This window comes from Pseudonaja textilis, chromosome Z (genome assembly GCF_049901715.1).
Source record: "Pseudonaja textilis isolate UNSWEBS1 chromosome Z, rPseTex1.2, whole genome shotgun sequence".
Classification (NCBI taxonomy): Eukaryota; Metazoa; Chordata; class Lepidosauria; order Squamata; family Elapidae; genus Pseudonaja; species Pseudonaja textilis.
Genome location: NC_142008.1, coordinates 60,014,448 through 60,030,784, shown reverse-complemented (window position 1 = coordinate 60,030,784; position 16,337 = coordinate 60,014,448). Strand labels below are relative to the sequence as shown.

The 16,337-nt window shown below is 34.0% G+C and overlaps 1 protein-coding gene across 46 annotated transcripts in view; it reads left to right on the top strand.

Moving 5' to 3' along the window:
- Window positions 1-15,089, top strand: part of CLASP2 (cytoplasmic linker associated protein 2) — a 289,137-nt gene extending 274,048 nt beyond the window's left edge. For all 46 annotated transcript variants that reach the window (XM_087915720.1, XM_087915696.1, XM_087915693.1 and 43 more), the window contains 6 exons: window positions 5,638-5,866; window positions 7,231-7,424; window positions 8,244-8,372; window positions 9,169-9,375; window positions 9,552-9,668; window positions 13,136-15,089. In XM_087915720.1, the coding sequence (XP_087771846.1) occupies window positions 5,638-5,866; window positions 7,231-7,424; window positions 8,244-8,372; window positions 9,169-9,375; window positions 9,552-9,668; window positions 13,136-13,222 (963 nt within the window). In that variant the 3' untranslated portion in view covers window positions 13,223-15,089. The remainder of the gene's footprint in view (window positions 1-5,637; window positions 5,867-7,230; window positions 7,425-8,243; window positions 8,373-9,168; window positions 9,376-9,551; window positions 9,669-13,135) is intronic.
- The last annotated feature ends 1,248 nt before the right edge of the window (window positions 15,090-16,337 follow it).

The window sequence follows — 16,337 nt, the reverse complement described above, 5'->3', positions numbered from 1 at the left end:
CCTTTAGTTCCCTGCTCTACTTTTTGGACAACCAAGTTGTCAGCTAGGTTGGTTAGGAACCTATTTGATTCCTTACTTGGTGCAGAATTAGTTTTCCAATTGATATCAGAGTAATTGAAATCCCCCATTACTATTGTAGTGTTAGTTGGTTGGCAAAAGGGACATCTGTTTTTAATCAGGGTTGTCAAACTCATCTTGTCACAGTGGTGTCATGTGACATATCAGGACTTTTTCCCCTTCGCTAAACCAGGTATGGGTGTGGCCAGCAAGTGACGCATCTGTCCTGCGGGCAGGGACTTTGACAGCCCTGGTTTAAATGGTTTGCTATAGCCCGGTCTTGCTTAAAATAAGAAGTGTTTGCATTTTTAATTTTGTGATTGCAGTTTTTTCTCCTGTAGGTTCTTATACATCTCTCTATCAGCTATATTTCTGCTATTCTTATATCTGTTAATATGCTGGGTTTTTTTCTCTTTTACTATCTTATATACATCTGATATGAACCAGATTAGAAGTCTCTTTTTTTGCTTTTACTAATGCCTTAATATTCTTGTTCAAGGGAACTCATTGAGGGGACTTCTTGATTAAGGTTGATTAGGGGAGTAGCGGCTAAAACATATAAAGAATGGTTGCTGGAATTGGGTATATCTAGTTTAATGACTAGGGGTGAGATGATAGCAATGTTCCAATATCTAAGGGGCTGCAACAAAGAAGAGGGGGTCAACTATTCTCCAAAGCACCTGAAGGTAGGACAAGAAACAATGAATGGAAACTAATCAAGGAGAGAAGCAAGCAAGAACTAAGGAGAAATGTCCTGACATAAAAGTTAATCAGTGGAACACCTTGCCTCCAGAAGTTGTGAATGCTCCAACACTGGAAGTTTTTAAGACAAGTTTGGACAACTATTTGTCTGAAATGATATAGTTTTTCCTGCTTGAGCAGGGATTGTTCTAGAAGACCTCCAAATTCCCTTCCAACTCTGTTATTCTGTATTCTGTTCTGATTAATCTTTTTACCTTAATTTTTTAAAAACAGTTTATGCCTCCTCTGCTCTTCATATCTTGCCTTGCCTTTAGGTTTATCCTTGGTTTTTTCCCTTGCCAAATAAATTTGGAAATTATCTTGTTCAGTTCCACAAAGTAATTTTTATGTATTTTTATTGGTATTGTTTGGAATAAGTAAATAAATTTGGGCAGAATGTTCATTTTTATAGTGGCAATCCTCCCTAATAAGGACATTTGCAATTTAACCCATGTCTCTAAATGTTTTTTGACTTGCTGTAATCATTATAATTATTTTCCATTAGAGTTTTGCATTGAGCCATCAACCAAATTCCTAAGTATTTAACTTTTTTTACTATTTGTAATCCCATTATCCTTTCCAATTTTAATTTTAGTTTTTCTGTTAAATTTTTAGTTATTAATTTCATTTTTTCCCTATTGATTTTATGTCTTGCAACTTTCCCAAATTGATCTAACACTTCCAAGAGTTCTTGACCTGTTTCAATTGGTTCTCTATGAAAAAAACCATATCATCCACAAATGACTGGAGTTTATATTCTTCATTCTTAATTTTTAGTCCTTTTATTCCTGGCTTCTGTCTAATTCGTGTAAGCAATGTTTCCAACAATAATATGAAGAGCAGGGGAGATAGTGGACATCCCTGCCTAACTCCTTTCTCTATTTTTATTGAGCACATATACGCTCCATTAATTATAATATTCACCTTTTGTGAATCATAAATTGTGGTCACAGTGTTTTCAAATTTAGTGCCTAGATTCATATTGTAAATTTGTTAGATTAGGAATTGCCAATTTAGATTATCAAAAGCCTTCTGTGCAACCAAGAATACAAGAGCTATTTGTTTTTCTGGGTGGGCTTCGTAGTATTCCAAAACACTTAGTACTATTCTTAAATTATTCCTGATTTGTCTATTGGGAAGAAATCCGTTTTGATCTTTATGTATATATTCAGTCAATATTTTTTTTAATCTATTTGCTATAATTGTGGTAAATATTTTATAATCAGTATTTAACAGGTAAATTGGTCTATAATTTTGTATAAGTCTTAAGTCTGAATCTTCTTTCGGGATCAACGATATCAGGGTCTCCTTCCATGAATCCAGCATTCTTGCTGCAAGTATACTTCCACCATGAGAGGTCCTATTTGTTCTCCTATTTATCCCATCAGGTCCTGGGGTTTTATTGTTCTTTTGGTTTTCTATTGCTATTTTTAACTCGGGCCACATAATGTCTCTAATTAACATTTCCTTCATCTCCTCCTTGATTATTTTATCTTTAGCAGTACCCAAATAGTTTCTTATCGTGTCCTCATTTACCTCCTTCTTTTTATAAAGATCTTCAAAGAATTTACATACAATTTCTTTTTTCTGTTCTATTATTTGTTGGACATCCCCGTTTTCATCTATTAATTGGTAGATCAATCTTTTTTGTTTTTCTTTTTAAGTTTGTAGGCCAACCACCTTCCTGGTTTATTGGCCTGTTCAAAGAATATCTGTCTAGCTGTATTCAACTTTAAAACCATTCCTTCTTGTTCAATTAAGTTTAATTTATGTTTAGTTATTATCATCTTTTGGGGTATTTTGTAGCTGAATTTCTATTTCTTTGATTCTTTGTTCTAATTTATTTTGTTGGGCATATTTTTCTTTATTTCTTTTAGTGGTGTAAGATATCATTGTGCCTCTTATTATTGCCTTCATTGTATCCCAAATATTCTGCTTCATAGTTGCCTCATTGTTATTTTCTTTTAAGAAATAATCTAATTCCTCCTTAAGTCTGTTCATAAATTCTTTCTCTTTAATTAGCTGTGTATTTAGGGTCCACCTTTTCCTTGGTTTCTTCCTACCTTTCCACACTATCTGAATCGAATTGTGATCTGCCCATTCGTTCGGAAAAATTTCAATCTCTTTTAATCCATTTGCTAACTCACTATTCATCCACACCATATCAATTCGTGCCTATGATTGGTGAGGATTAGAGTAAAATGTAAATTGCTTTTTCTCAGGGTTTAATTTCCTCCACATGTCTATCAGATTTAGTTAAATCATCATTTCCTCACATGTTTTCAGTAGTTCTTTTTTTCTTCTTTTTCCCCCCGCTACTTCTCTTTTTTTGTGCTATAACCAAATATAAACTTAAATATTTACTAATGTATCAATTAAATCATATATAAATTACGTTTACCACATTCAAAAGTCAGTTGAGTTGGTGTCAAGAAATAATTATTGCAATCCGCAAAGTTTAAAGGCTTAAAGTGTTTTAATGTAATTGTTCAGTTCTTCGAAGTTCCTTCACCGAGCATGCTGGAAGCACAGACTTTCCGAGTAATGTCTCTGGTTTCACCGTCTCACCGCACTTTCTGCTGTAGCTGTTTCTCCTTTTGTTTAAAAGTCTTGCAAGACAATCTTTAAATTCATATAGTCTCTTTCTTGAATAAATCTTCTCCACTTACTATAGCTCCAGTCCAATAATCCAAAAAGAGACCAGTAAATTATTCAGTTTCATCTGTGGAATATTTAAAGTTGTAATAAGACTATTTAATTCCTTACTTCAAATCTCCCCCAATCTCAATTTCGTCCTTTCAATTTTCCCCAAAATCCACAATTCAAATCTTTCAAAGTTCCCTTAAATTACATTTGTTGTTCTTTTTCTTTTCTTTTTTTCTCCCCCAATTATTGTCAGTCACTCAGGTCCCTCCGATTCTCTTATCTTCTCTATTCGATCACTCGCGTCCTTACCCTCTTCCGTCTCATGAGCCCTTTCGCTTTCATTGCCGCTCGTATCTGCTTTGGGCGCTGTTTTCGGGCTTCGCTCCGACTAAGATTCTTCAATATTCAACACTCAATCAGGATCGCAAATTCTTTCACTTGCACTCTTCGTTCACCACAGTCTGTTACTCACTCGCTTCCTCTTGTATGCAATGATCAAGACTTTAGGAACGCCATTACTGACAGTCTCTTGATGTCGGTCTCCACAGGGTCTCTCTGCGTCGCGATGAGAATCGCCTTTTCCACACTGCGACTTGAGTCTCCCCACACTGGCATGCTTCTCTACAAGATGCATGCACCCCTAAGGGTCACTCCAACAGCAAGAGGAGATAGCATGAAATCCAGAGCGAGCTTCAGTACCTCTGTTCGTTCATATCTCGTCACGGGAAGTTTTGGGGAATTATACTATAATGCAGCTGCCTTACTTTGGTTGAAAGAGTGGGTAAACCTGTTGAATGAAAGAATCTTATTTCTAGAAGGCCATGATTTACAGAGGGGGGTGGCATGCATTTTTATGGGACACTGGAAAAATTAAACAGAATTATTTCCACAGACATAAAATTAGAGAATCCTTATTGGTTAATTGGAATAAAATAAAATAAAAACATTATTTAAAAATCACAATCTGGATCTCAACGATGGAGGCGATGATACATCCAAATAATCTAGATCTTAATAAAATGATAAAATACAAAGACCTTGATGCACAAGGAACTTTAAAATCATGGCAAGATCTTCAAGAACAAGGGCTACAAGTAGACCAGTGGGCTTACCTGCAAATTCAAAATAGATATAGCCAGGACAAGAAAAATTTTGGAATTTATGCTAAGGCACAACAATTAGATAAAATCCTATTAGGCCCAGATTAAAAAAAATAACTAAATTTTATAATTATTTATTAGAGATAGAATTAGAAGAGGAAGTAGTTAAAGGCAACATGATAGCTTGGAGTAGAAACATAGGACGTAGCATCACATTATTAGAATGGGAAAAGGTCTGGACAAGGAATAATAAAATTACAAAATCAGCAACATATAAAGAAAATGCCTATAAAATGTTTTATAGATGGCATTTCTCGCCCTCGAGAATAGCGAAAATGTCTCCTAACATGAATCCAAATTGCTGGAAATGTAAAAAGAAACACGGAACATTCTTTCACATGTGGTGCTCCTGCACTGAAGCCCAAAGATACTGGCACAGAATAAAAAAATGGTTAGAGGAAATAATGGTGGAGCGAATTGAATTAAAACCAGAATTATTCTTCTTATTTAATAGACAAATTTCTAAAACAGTCAAATATATAATACTGCACATTCTTACTGCAGCTAGAATAACCTTTGCACAGTGTTGGAAACAAGTAGATATTCCAACAGAGGAAATGGTCATTCAGAAAATAACAGCCTGTGCAGAGATGGATAAGTTAACCTTAGCACTTAAGGAAAAAGAAACATCAGAATATTATAGAGCTGGGAATGCTGGTATGACTGGATAGAACAAAAATAGAAAATATATTAGTAAACAACGTAAAATGTAAAAGAGGTAGTAATCATATACTCGCAATAAGATGTATTTGTAAATATGTCACCAATATTGATAACAAACAAGGAACCATAGACTGTCGATAATAGAATTGCTAGGGTTTTTTTAATCTTTTTTTTTCTTTCTGTGTGTTGTGTATGTGTTTGTTTGACATTTTAGTTGTATAATCAATAAAATTTGTTTTTTTAAAAAAAAAAATTAAAAAACAATTTTAGACAATATTTTTAAAGTATCTGATATTAAAATAGTTATCTAGCTCTGCAGATGATCTATCTATCTATATTTATTAAGGGTATGTGTATCTGTTTTTGTTAGATTTGCAGTGGCTCTGGAATGGTAGATCTACGAACAGGAGCTGGTGTGATTGATACAGGCCGAACAGCTCTTGACAACAAAACTTCATTAATTAACACTATGCCTCCTCATTCCTCCCCACGGTCACGTGATTATAATCCATACAATTATTCTGATAGTGTTGGTTCTTTTAATAAATCAGCTTTAAAAGAGGCTATGTTTGATGATGATGCGGATCAGTTTCCTGATGGTAAGTCTGTCACAAACAAAATTGGGGAATGGCTATATTGGGAGGAAAAATACAGTCAAATGTAAATAGAATTATCTGAACTAAGGGAAATAAGTTATGATACATAGCAGGAAAATACGATATTCAAGAGCTTTATTGAAAACAAAGTTTTATTTATTATAAAAACTAAATGTTATAACATCTGATATGCATCTCTTAACATTTCAATGCCAGATTTGTTCCCAAATAAGACACTTTATAAAGATAATAAACAAAAAAAATTGTACTAGTAGAACTTAATGGAATATATACTTAAGAAAAAAGCTTCTTCCAGTAAAAGACATTTGAATGTTCTTATTTTATTTTCCAAAATGAAATTTAATTCAAAAATACAGTGAAGATTTATTAAATAATAAAAAGTAAATCTCATCAATTCCTATTCAAAGAGTATAAAGGATATTATGGCTTTAGAAATAAATAGCTACCTGAATAATGTTAATTTCCAGTCCCTCTCAATACATGTTTTGCATAATCATTTTTTTATTTAGGTAAAGTTTATATAGACAAAATGTGTATGGCCAAGTAAGCAATCTAATATACTGTATGTTATTAGAGTATTGATTAAAATAATATAGTATAATAGGAATAAAATTCTAATGATACTTTGTCAATGCAGCCTAGGAAGACAACAGGGCATATTTTTAGTGTTTTTTAAGATGTATTTTAAGATAAAGACAAAAAAGGTTCTTAAACTGAGGTGATTATCCTCAAGGGGTAATTTGGGCAAATTTTCAGTTTGGGCTTGTTTGTGACTTGCAGATCCTGTTTGGGATTGCCACTGCTAAGGTGCTTGTATAAAATAGTCTGATATTTTTGTGGATGTAATAACATTTTAGATATGGAAAAGATAAATAGGATAAAAAAAATTGAGAAGATCAAATGTGAGATCAAATTCTGGGACACAGATACGTGTCTCCATCTGTAAGAATGAATAGCCTAAGCCTTCCATAGCTAACGATATTAAGGTGATCATTGCAGAAAGTTCAACTTTTCTCCCCATTGATTTAAGCCCATTAATTTGGGCTTAAAGAGTGTCTTCATTATTAGCAATTGGGAGAGAGAGAGAGAGAGAGAGAGAGAGAGAGATGGTCCTCTTACTGTAGTCGTTTTTGCTTTTTTTTCTCAAAAAGTCTTGACTCCTTGTCCATAATAGGAAATTTTAATGAAAAATGACATATTTTGTAAAAAAACATATCAGGGTTAAGTTCCATCTGTTGTTTTTTGTCTATTGTTTCATAAATATTATATACCTTCACATATAAAGTAAAAAAAGAATGGTTACTTTTTTTCCTAATTAAATAATTTTACTTTTTCTTTTGTTACAGAACCTTCCCTGGACCATTCTGATCGAGTTGCAGAATTGCTAAAGGAATTATCAAACCATAACGAGAGAGCTGAAGAACGGAAAGCTGCTCTTTATGAGCTAATGAAATTGACTCAGGAGGAGTCCTTTGGTGTTTGGGATGAGCACTTCAAAACAATTCTTCTTTTGTTACTTGAAACTCTTGGAGACAAAGAGGTAAGTCCCAAAATGGAGAAAGGAAAATCTTATAACAGCATGGATAATAAAGTTACTGATGTTATAGTTATTAAAAGTATAACTTGCCTTTATTTTTAGACAATTCAAAATAGCATACATAATGTTCTGTTATTCTCTTTTGGCCACAATAATAACATTGTAAGCTGAGTTGATCTGAAAGAAAATAACTACGCCAAAATCTTCCATCGGGCTTTCATAACTACAGGAGGATTAAAATTCAGTCTTTGTTTTCCAATCTAATACCTAATGTCCTTCTTGAATGTGTATGGAAATTCTTAGTCATACAGGTCATGGTTGTCCCAAAGATGCTTTTTCAAAGTTTTTTTGTTTCTCATTCAGAATTGAGGACGCTTCTTGAACGGGAAATGAAATGTCTTTAAGGAAAAACAATGGAAGTCCAGTTACCTTTTTAAAAAGCATCTTTAGGTCCCCCTTGAACTTACATCAGGATTATGAACTTTAAAAATAGTGCATATTCCTTTCTTATACCTGTACTCTTTAATACAGACAATAGAATACACTTTTCAGTATCTCGGTCCCATAAAAGTAAAGTGACTCTTAGTAAATGTATCACAATTACACCTTGCAGTTACAATAAGTTTATAGCAACTATTTTACTAAAATAATATGTAATGTAAAAATATTAAATAAATGTATACTATTCATTATCGAATATGGTTGTGAAGAAAAAACAATGCTTGGAATAAACTTTCAAAAACCTAATACTATATTGTTCCATTATCAATAATAATGAGTTAGAAGTTATATGAGCAAAACTAATATTCCTTAAACTTTCAGTATGCAATTAGAGCCCTGGCACTAAAAGTCCTAAGAGAAATTTTAAGACATCAACCAGCAAGATTTAGAAATTATGCAGAACTCACAATAATGAAGACTTTAGAAGCTCATAAGGACCCTCATAAGGAGGTTTGTATACAACTTTGTATTAAACTTAAGGATGTGTTGAAGTAATAATATTGTATTCTGTGAGGAAGATGAAGAATATAGGCTATGTTTTTCATAATACAGATTTCAGAAATTTAAATGAGAAAATCGTATTTCCTATTCAAAACTATTCAAATAATACAGATTTTTATGAACAGGGGACATAGAGATCCTTTAACATCTGCTTTACAAGATATGAATATCTTATAATCTTTGATCATGGACCTCCTTGCTAAACAAGATCTTTATCATTTTCCCAATAGCATAAAATTGTGTACAAATTTTAAATCCTTCTAGGAATATTATTGTCTGTTCTGTCAGTTTTATTATTAAACAATGTCAGTATATTCATTAGTTTTGTTTTTGAATGTTGAAAGGCAGTAAATGTAGCAATTAATTACATTTCCTCCCATGAATTCATTTTAATTGGAAATAATGGATTAAGATTTAGATGTATTAGAAATTTAAATATATACATATCTCATATTTTCTAGGATGATTTTTTTCATTTTAAAATTATTATAGTTACAAAGTCAATAAAAGTTGTTATAAAATATTTCCTAGATATATTAGTTCATTTTTCCAATATATCCAGAAAAAAATTCAAGTCACATTTTGTTTAAATATTGATACTATTGAAATGCTGTTGTGACAGAAATTTCTATTGTAAATCAAAATATATATTGACATTTAATAGTCTACATATTGTAGTACTATTAACAAATAAAACTATGCAAGTGTAATATTATTGGATTTCTATATTTTTCTTTTCTATTAGGTGGTAAGATCAGCTGAAGAGGCTGCTACTATGCTGGCCACATCTATTAGTCCAGATCAATGTATCAAAGTACTTTGTCCCATCATTCAAACAGCAGATTATCCTATAAATCTGGCTGCAATCAAAATGCAGACAAAAGTTATTGAAAGAGTACCTAAAGAAATTCTTGCTCAGCTTTTGCCAGAGATAGTTCCAGGTTTAATACAGGTAAGAAGATACAGAACAATGAAAAAAATGTTGCAAAACTATTTTTCCAAAGATTATTTGGTTTTTCAAGTTATCTTCTAACTTAATAGAATATTTTGCTGATTTTTTTTTCAAACATATTTTAGGATTATCAGTTTTATTTGGATTGATATGCATTTGAATTATTTCTTTTCTAGGGCTATGATAACTCTGAAAGCAGCGTTCGAAAGGCATGTGTCTTCTGCCTTGTAGCTATTCATGCAGTAATTGGTGATGAGCTGAAGCCACATCTTAGTCAACTCACTAGCAGCAAAGTAAGTGACATGCCATATGAAGATCTGATTTTGATTTTGATTTTTTCTAATCTGTGGGGATTTGAAAAAAGGTGTGGGATTTTAGGATCAGAAATTTGTTCAGAATCTCATTTTGGCTACTATTTGAATCTAGTACTCTTTTGACCCTTGTATTTTTCATGAATTATGTTAATATGTATGAAAAATGAAATGTTATAAATAGACCACAATATATAAATGAATATGGTTGTTGATACAGTCACTATAAGAACTTGAATAAAACATATAAATAGTTTAAAACTTTACAGCAAAATCATGGTACCTTCATGCAGTTTTATTATTTCAGACTGTAAATTGGAAAGCTGATAGTTCAATTCCTAATCCTGCATACAAAAGCATCTTATAGATATGTAAAAAAACCAAAATATCATAGTTTTATGTTGTAAGATTTGTCTGTTACATACTATTTTTCTTTCAGTGAATGATAGGCGTCAGTTATCCAGTTCTTCAACAATAGCTTGAATTGGGGAAATTACAATTCAAGCCAGTTGTCTTCAGTAATTTGGAGCTATGTGGAATGATAGACAACTTACTAAAACTGAGAATAATAAATTACAGTCAATGATTTAATCAGCATGCTTGAAATAAAAGTTGCTAAAATGTTATAAAGAAAATACAAGGCATGACAGCATCCACTGTTCTTATAGAATGAACATTGTGCTCATATATTTGCTGCCCTTTTTTCTCTTCAGTTATTAATTTTAGATTTAGAGAAAACAACTGCCATTATATCATAGATGAAATTTACCCTATAAAGCAAAATGAAACATAGTTAATTAACTAGAATGCAAAAAGGAGGCTTGGAGGCTCCGAAGCTATGGAGGAAGCATTTTTAGATGTGCGTGTGTGTACTGTAGCAGCACTATCCACAATTTTTTTACAGTTATTTCGTACCAACCCATGTGGCCCAGTACGGTGTTAAAAGTTAATATTTCAGAAATGTTAAGGTAGATAGAAATCTTTATTGACCAAATGTGATTGGACAAACAAGGAATTTGTCTTGGTGCATATGATCTCAGTGTACATAAAAGAAAAGATATATTCGTCAAGAGTCAAGAATCATAAGGTACAACACTTAATAGTAGTCAGGGTACCAATAAGCAATCAAATCATACTAGGAACAGTCAATATAAATCATAAGGATACAAGCGGCAAAGTTACAGTCATACAGTCACAAGTGGGAGGCGATGGGTGATAAGAAGTGATGAGAAGATTAACAGTAATAGTAGTGAAGACTTTGTAAATAGTTGAACAGTGTTGAGGTAATTATTTGTTTAGCAGAGTGATGGCTTTTGGGAAAAAACTGTTCTTGTGTCTAGTTGTTCTGGTGTGCAGTGCTCTATAGTGTCGTTTTGAGGATAGGAGTTGAAACAGTTTATGTCCAGGATGTGAGAGGTCTGTAAATATTTTCACAGCCCTCTTTTTGACTCATGCAGTATACAGATCCTCAATGGAAGGCAGGTTGGTAGTAATTGTTTTTTCTACAGTCCTAATTATCCTCTGAAGTCTCTGTCTGTCTTGTTGGGTTGCAGAACCAAACCAGACAGTTAAAGAGGTGCAGATGACTGACTCAATAATTCCACTGTAGAACTGTATCAGCAGCTCCTTGGGCAGTTTGAGCTTTCGGAGTTGGCGCAAAAAGAACATTCTTTGTTGTGCCTTTTTTGATGATGTTTTTGATGTTAGGTGTCCATTTTAGGTCTTGTGATATGATAGTACCTAGAAATTTGAAGGTCTTTATTGTTGATATTGTATTGTCTAGTATTGTGAGAGTTGGTAGTAAGGGAGGGTTTCTCCTAAAGACTACTACCATTTCTACGGTTTTGAGTATGTTCAGTTCCAGATTGTTCCAGTCACACCACAAGGCAAGTTGTACAACCTCCTATCTGTATGCGTATTCGTCAGTGTCTTGAATGAGACCAGTCACTATTGTATCATCTGCAAACTTTAGTATTTTAACAGATGGATCGTTTGAGATGCAGTCATTGGTATATGGGGAGAAGAGAAGTGGAGAAAGCACACAGCCTTGGGGGACCCCTGTGCTAATTGTACAGGTATCAGATTGATTCTGCCTAGCTTCACCTGCTGCTTCCTGTTTGTTAGGAAGCTTATGATCTACTTACAAGTGTGTTCAAGTACTGCTAGCAGGTTTAGTTTAGTTAGAATAATGTCTGGAATGATAGAATGATTAACTTTTAACACGGTACTCACAGGATATTCCCTCCCGCCATCACAGTTTAATTTTGCTTGAGATGCAGAAGAGGAAGAAATGTTGGAAGTGGGCAGGATGAGGAAAACTCCTTTCAGAAAGTGGTCTGCAGGTGGTGGTGGTGGGATTTTCCTGCTGATCATTTTTTGAAGGAGGAGCCCTGCATAGACACACATCCAGAAATGCTCTTTCCATGGCTTTGGAGCCTCCAGTCTTGCAATCCTGTGCAGGGAAGGCAGAGGTTTGCTCCAAAGCTGCAGCAGGGCATTGCACAAGGAGACCTCCGCAGGTATGGTAACATTTCTGAAATGTTAACTTTTAACACCATATTGGGCAATGTGGGTTGGGACGAAATAACCGTAAAAAAATTGTGGATAGTGCTATTACAGTATCCTTTGGGAAGCCAGCATGAGGCGGGTCACTTGGCCTCCTGCTGCTGAAGTGGCCATGTTTGCCAGAGGCAGTGGCCAGAGCGGCACCAGTGAGGCAGCTGTTCCATGGACAGAATTGCCTGCTGTGACTGTCACCATTAGGTAAGAAGGGCACGAGACATGGGCGTGTCGCTTGGCCTCCTGCTTTTGCAGCCACAATTGGTAGCAAAAGTGACTACACTTGCTGGAGGAGGTGGCCTGAGCTGCACCCATGAAGCAGCTGTTTTGTGGATGGTGGGATAGCCTGTGATGCTTTGAGGAGCTGGCGCAAGAGGCCGCTTGCTCTGCCCCCACCTAATATCGGTACATGCAGAGGGAATAAGACTTCCCCCAAAATAAGGCCTAGCACTTATTTCGGAGGACAAAAGAAAATAAGATCAGGTCTTATTTTCAGGGAAACACTGGTAATTTAGAACTGAAAGCATCTATCTTTATACTGTAAATGTAAAGATGAAAAAAGAACTGTTATCATGTCTGAACATTAATTAAGTTATATTGATCATTATATACAATAAACTACTGTGATGAGAATATTAATATGACAATTATTGCCAATAAGTTTATCCTCCCTTAATCTTCTTAATCCTTTGAAAATACAACAATTGTATGTTTTATAGCTCTAATTAGGTTTCTTTCCTCTGTATATATCATTCCATTACAAATCTTTTTCATTGTTCTTTTACTGTTCATTGTTCATTAACTGTTAGTTTAAAAATAAAAAAATGACTTATTTAATATGAAATATGTTGTAAGAACTAAACATATTATTTACTAATTTAAATCTGCAGATGAAATTGTTGAATCTTTATATCAAGCGTGCACAAACAGGATCTGGAACAGGTGATGCCTCAGCAGATGTTCCAGGACAAAGCTAGTAATCCTGAAATCCATCTTTTAACTAAGAGGAAAGACACATCATAAAAGGAAAATTCGCAAATGCATTTTTGGCGCTTTTCTCTCTCTCAATCTTTTTTCCCTTAATGAAGGGCTGCTTAGCCTGCATGTGACTGTTCCAGTAATTCCATATCTAAGGGGAAAGACAGTATTAATATCACTTGACTGAAGCAAATTATTTTTTTTTAACTAACACATCATGTTTTCTGTTTGCACTCCTCTGTGTGTCTTTCCACTAATTTTTTTTAATGTACTTTTAGAAACTAATTAAACAGGAATGCTTTCAAATTTAAATTTCCTCATTTTTACTCAACTGCAAAGTAACGTGGCTTTTCCTTCCTGGTTTTAATAATCAGATGCTTCTGCTTGGATGCACAAAGTGGGAAAACAGAGAATGATAGATTGAGCTCAGCCCCAACTAGACCAGTCTCATTACCAAAGAGACATCTTCATATCTTATCATAATGCCAACAGCAGCAGCAGAAAGCAGTGCTTGATTGATCAATCGTTGAATGTTTGTCATATAAACAAAAATTCAATGCAGATTAGGAGGACAACTCTGTCTTTCTATATGGAAATCTATATAGAATATAGTATGGCAAAACTGGATTGTATAGCATCCTACTTTCCTAGATCAGGGTAAGTAAAATCACTTAATGGATATGAACCTGTATCACCACCTTCAAGCAAGATGGTTTGGAATAGAATGCTTTGTATCATTTGTCAGTATAATACTTCCTCTCAACCTAATTATTGAAAGCAATACTTCTGTCAATCTCATTCACATAAAAATATATGACAGGACTGGAATAAATTGTTTCACAATGATATGTTGCAAGATTGGAGATTAGTGCACTGATTATTTTAAAGGCATGGGAATGGGAAAAACTCACAAGTATTACAGATTTTAAAATTATAGTTTGGAGTTTAATTTGAATCAGGAAATGGCCCTAAATTCATTGCATGGTTATCTTAAGATTATGTTGAACTGGTGTTATTGCAGCCATCTGGACTATAAGATATGGAAATGTTTTCAGGTTGTTTCTGTAATCGTTTAAAAAGTTTATTGTGAATAATGCATCCTTATATTTATGGACTGAATAGTCAAAGAGAGAATGAAACTAAAACTACTTCCATCAGACAAAAATACCAAGCTTCTTAGCTGGGGAATGAGAATAAAATCTGTACCCAGATGGAACCCACAATACTTGGAATAACTCATTGTTGAATTATCTTGTTTTAGGGATTGTGTATTTACAGGAGAGATTATAGCAATGCTAAGGATGATGGGTTTTTCTGCTAGATTAAGATTCTGACTACCTCTTCAGGGTAAATACTTTTGACTAAGCTGCTATCCATAACGTCTTGTGAAAAACATTGTCTATAAAATAATTACTTTTATTTTATTTTTCTTCTTTTGCTACTACCGTATATGTTCAGTATCTAATACCTTAATATGCAGCCAAATGCTGTTTTTAAAAGAACTAATATCACAATTTGCTTATTACTTTATAATAGAATACTTGCAGATATCTAATAAGTTACTTTGACTTTTATCAGAAATTATTCTGTCTGGAAAAGATAAAATGTAGTTACTGAAAATGCAATTTGCTATTGCAAAAAGCTATCTGTTGGGAAAATACTTTAGAAATAAATGTAAGGGGGAAATTACATTATTACTCACTGACTTTTAGCAGATGCAAATCAGGAAAATAGCCTTCCTCATTTTCTTATGCGTAACGTTCTTGTTTTTACTGTTCAAGTACAGTGTGTATTTATAGCTCACTGCTTACCATTGTGGAGATATACAGGCAATAAAGTGTACATAGCATTACTTAAAAATTTAAATTTTGTATCTATCTGTTTTTCTCCTTTTGTTTAGTGATATTGTAGGGGTAATGCATTATAGTACTGGTAGTGACTTAGTTTATGTAAATACATTGCCTAAACTAAACCAATGAAAAAAGACAAGCAGTAAAAAGCAACCCAGAAAATATAAGATTCTGTACTAAAACTAGTCCCATGTTGTTGTTTTAGACTGAAACTGGGCTTTACAATTTACAGCCTAGTAACTGAATAGCAGAAGAGCTACTCTGATATAATGGTTAAAGGTATCAAGCTAGAAACTGGAAGACTATGAATTTTAATCCTACGTTAGACCAGCTGGATGATTTCAAACATTTTTTAAAATAGTAACAAGAAAACTATATGGACTTGTCCAGGCAGTTGCTAGGTTAGAAGTCAACACTGCTTGACCACATACAGACCCATGCACGCACACACACACACACACAGAGCTGGACAGCAAATACTGTAATTAAAGAATATCTGATGTTGTTACATATTTTGGCACATTAACAGTATTAAAGAATAAAGCTAAAAATACATGAAATTCCATTTATGATAATAGGATTCTTTAAAGAACATCATTAACATCATTGAAAATATTTTTACACTGAAATGTTTAGTCCAGCAAATTTAAAATTGAATAAATTACTGTATTGTTGTATTTAGCTGCTAAAACAGAGATGTCAAACTCAAAGCCTGTGGGCCAAAACCAGCCCATGGGGTGCTTAGATCTTGCCCATGGGGCTGCCCTGGGAATAGTAAAGGACCAGCCCGTGATCCCTCTGCCAGCAAAAACAGAGCTCAGGAGGTTCTGCGTGCGTTGCATGCCGCCCTCCTGAGCTCTGTTTTCCCTGGCAGAGCACTTGGACCACCACACGAGTAACATTGAGCTGGCCACATCCACTCGGCCCCTCCAAGGTCAAACACAACCCTGATGCAGCTCTCAATGAAATCAAGTTTGACACCCCTGTGCTAAAATATTGTCTTAATCATTGATCTCTGGAAATGCTCATAAGTACCCTGCAACATATACCATTAAGGATTAATTTTCATAAAGCATTACACTTTCACAAGTTTATTGGTTTGCCCCTAAATTATAACATCTGAACTTCATATTGAATAAAAAAACAAACTTGTTACAATGCTTTAGAATGGGGACGGGGTGGGGTTCGTTCTATAGTTTTTTCTTCAAACTATACCTGGGCACAAGGGAAGATCCATTTCTCAAGACAATCATTCATCAAGGAA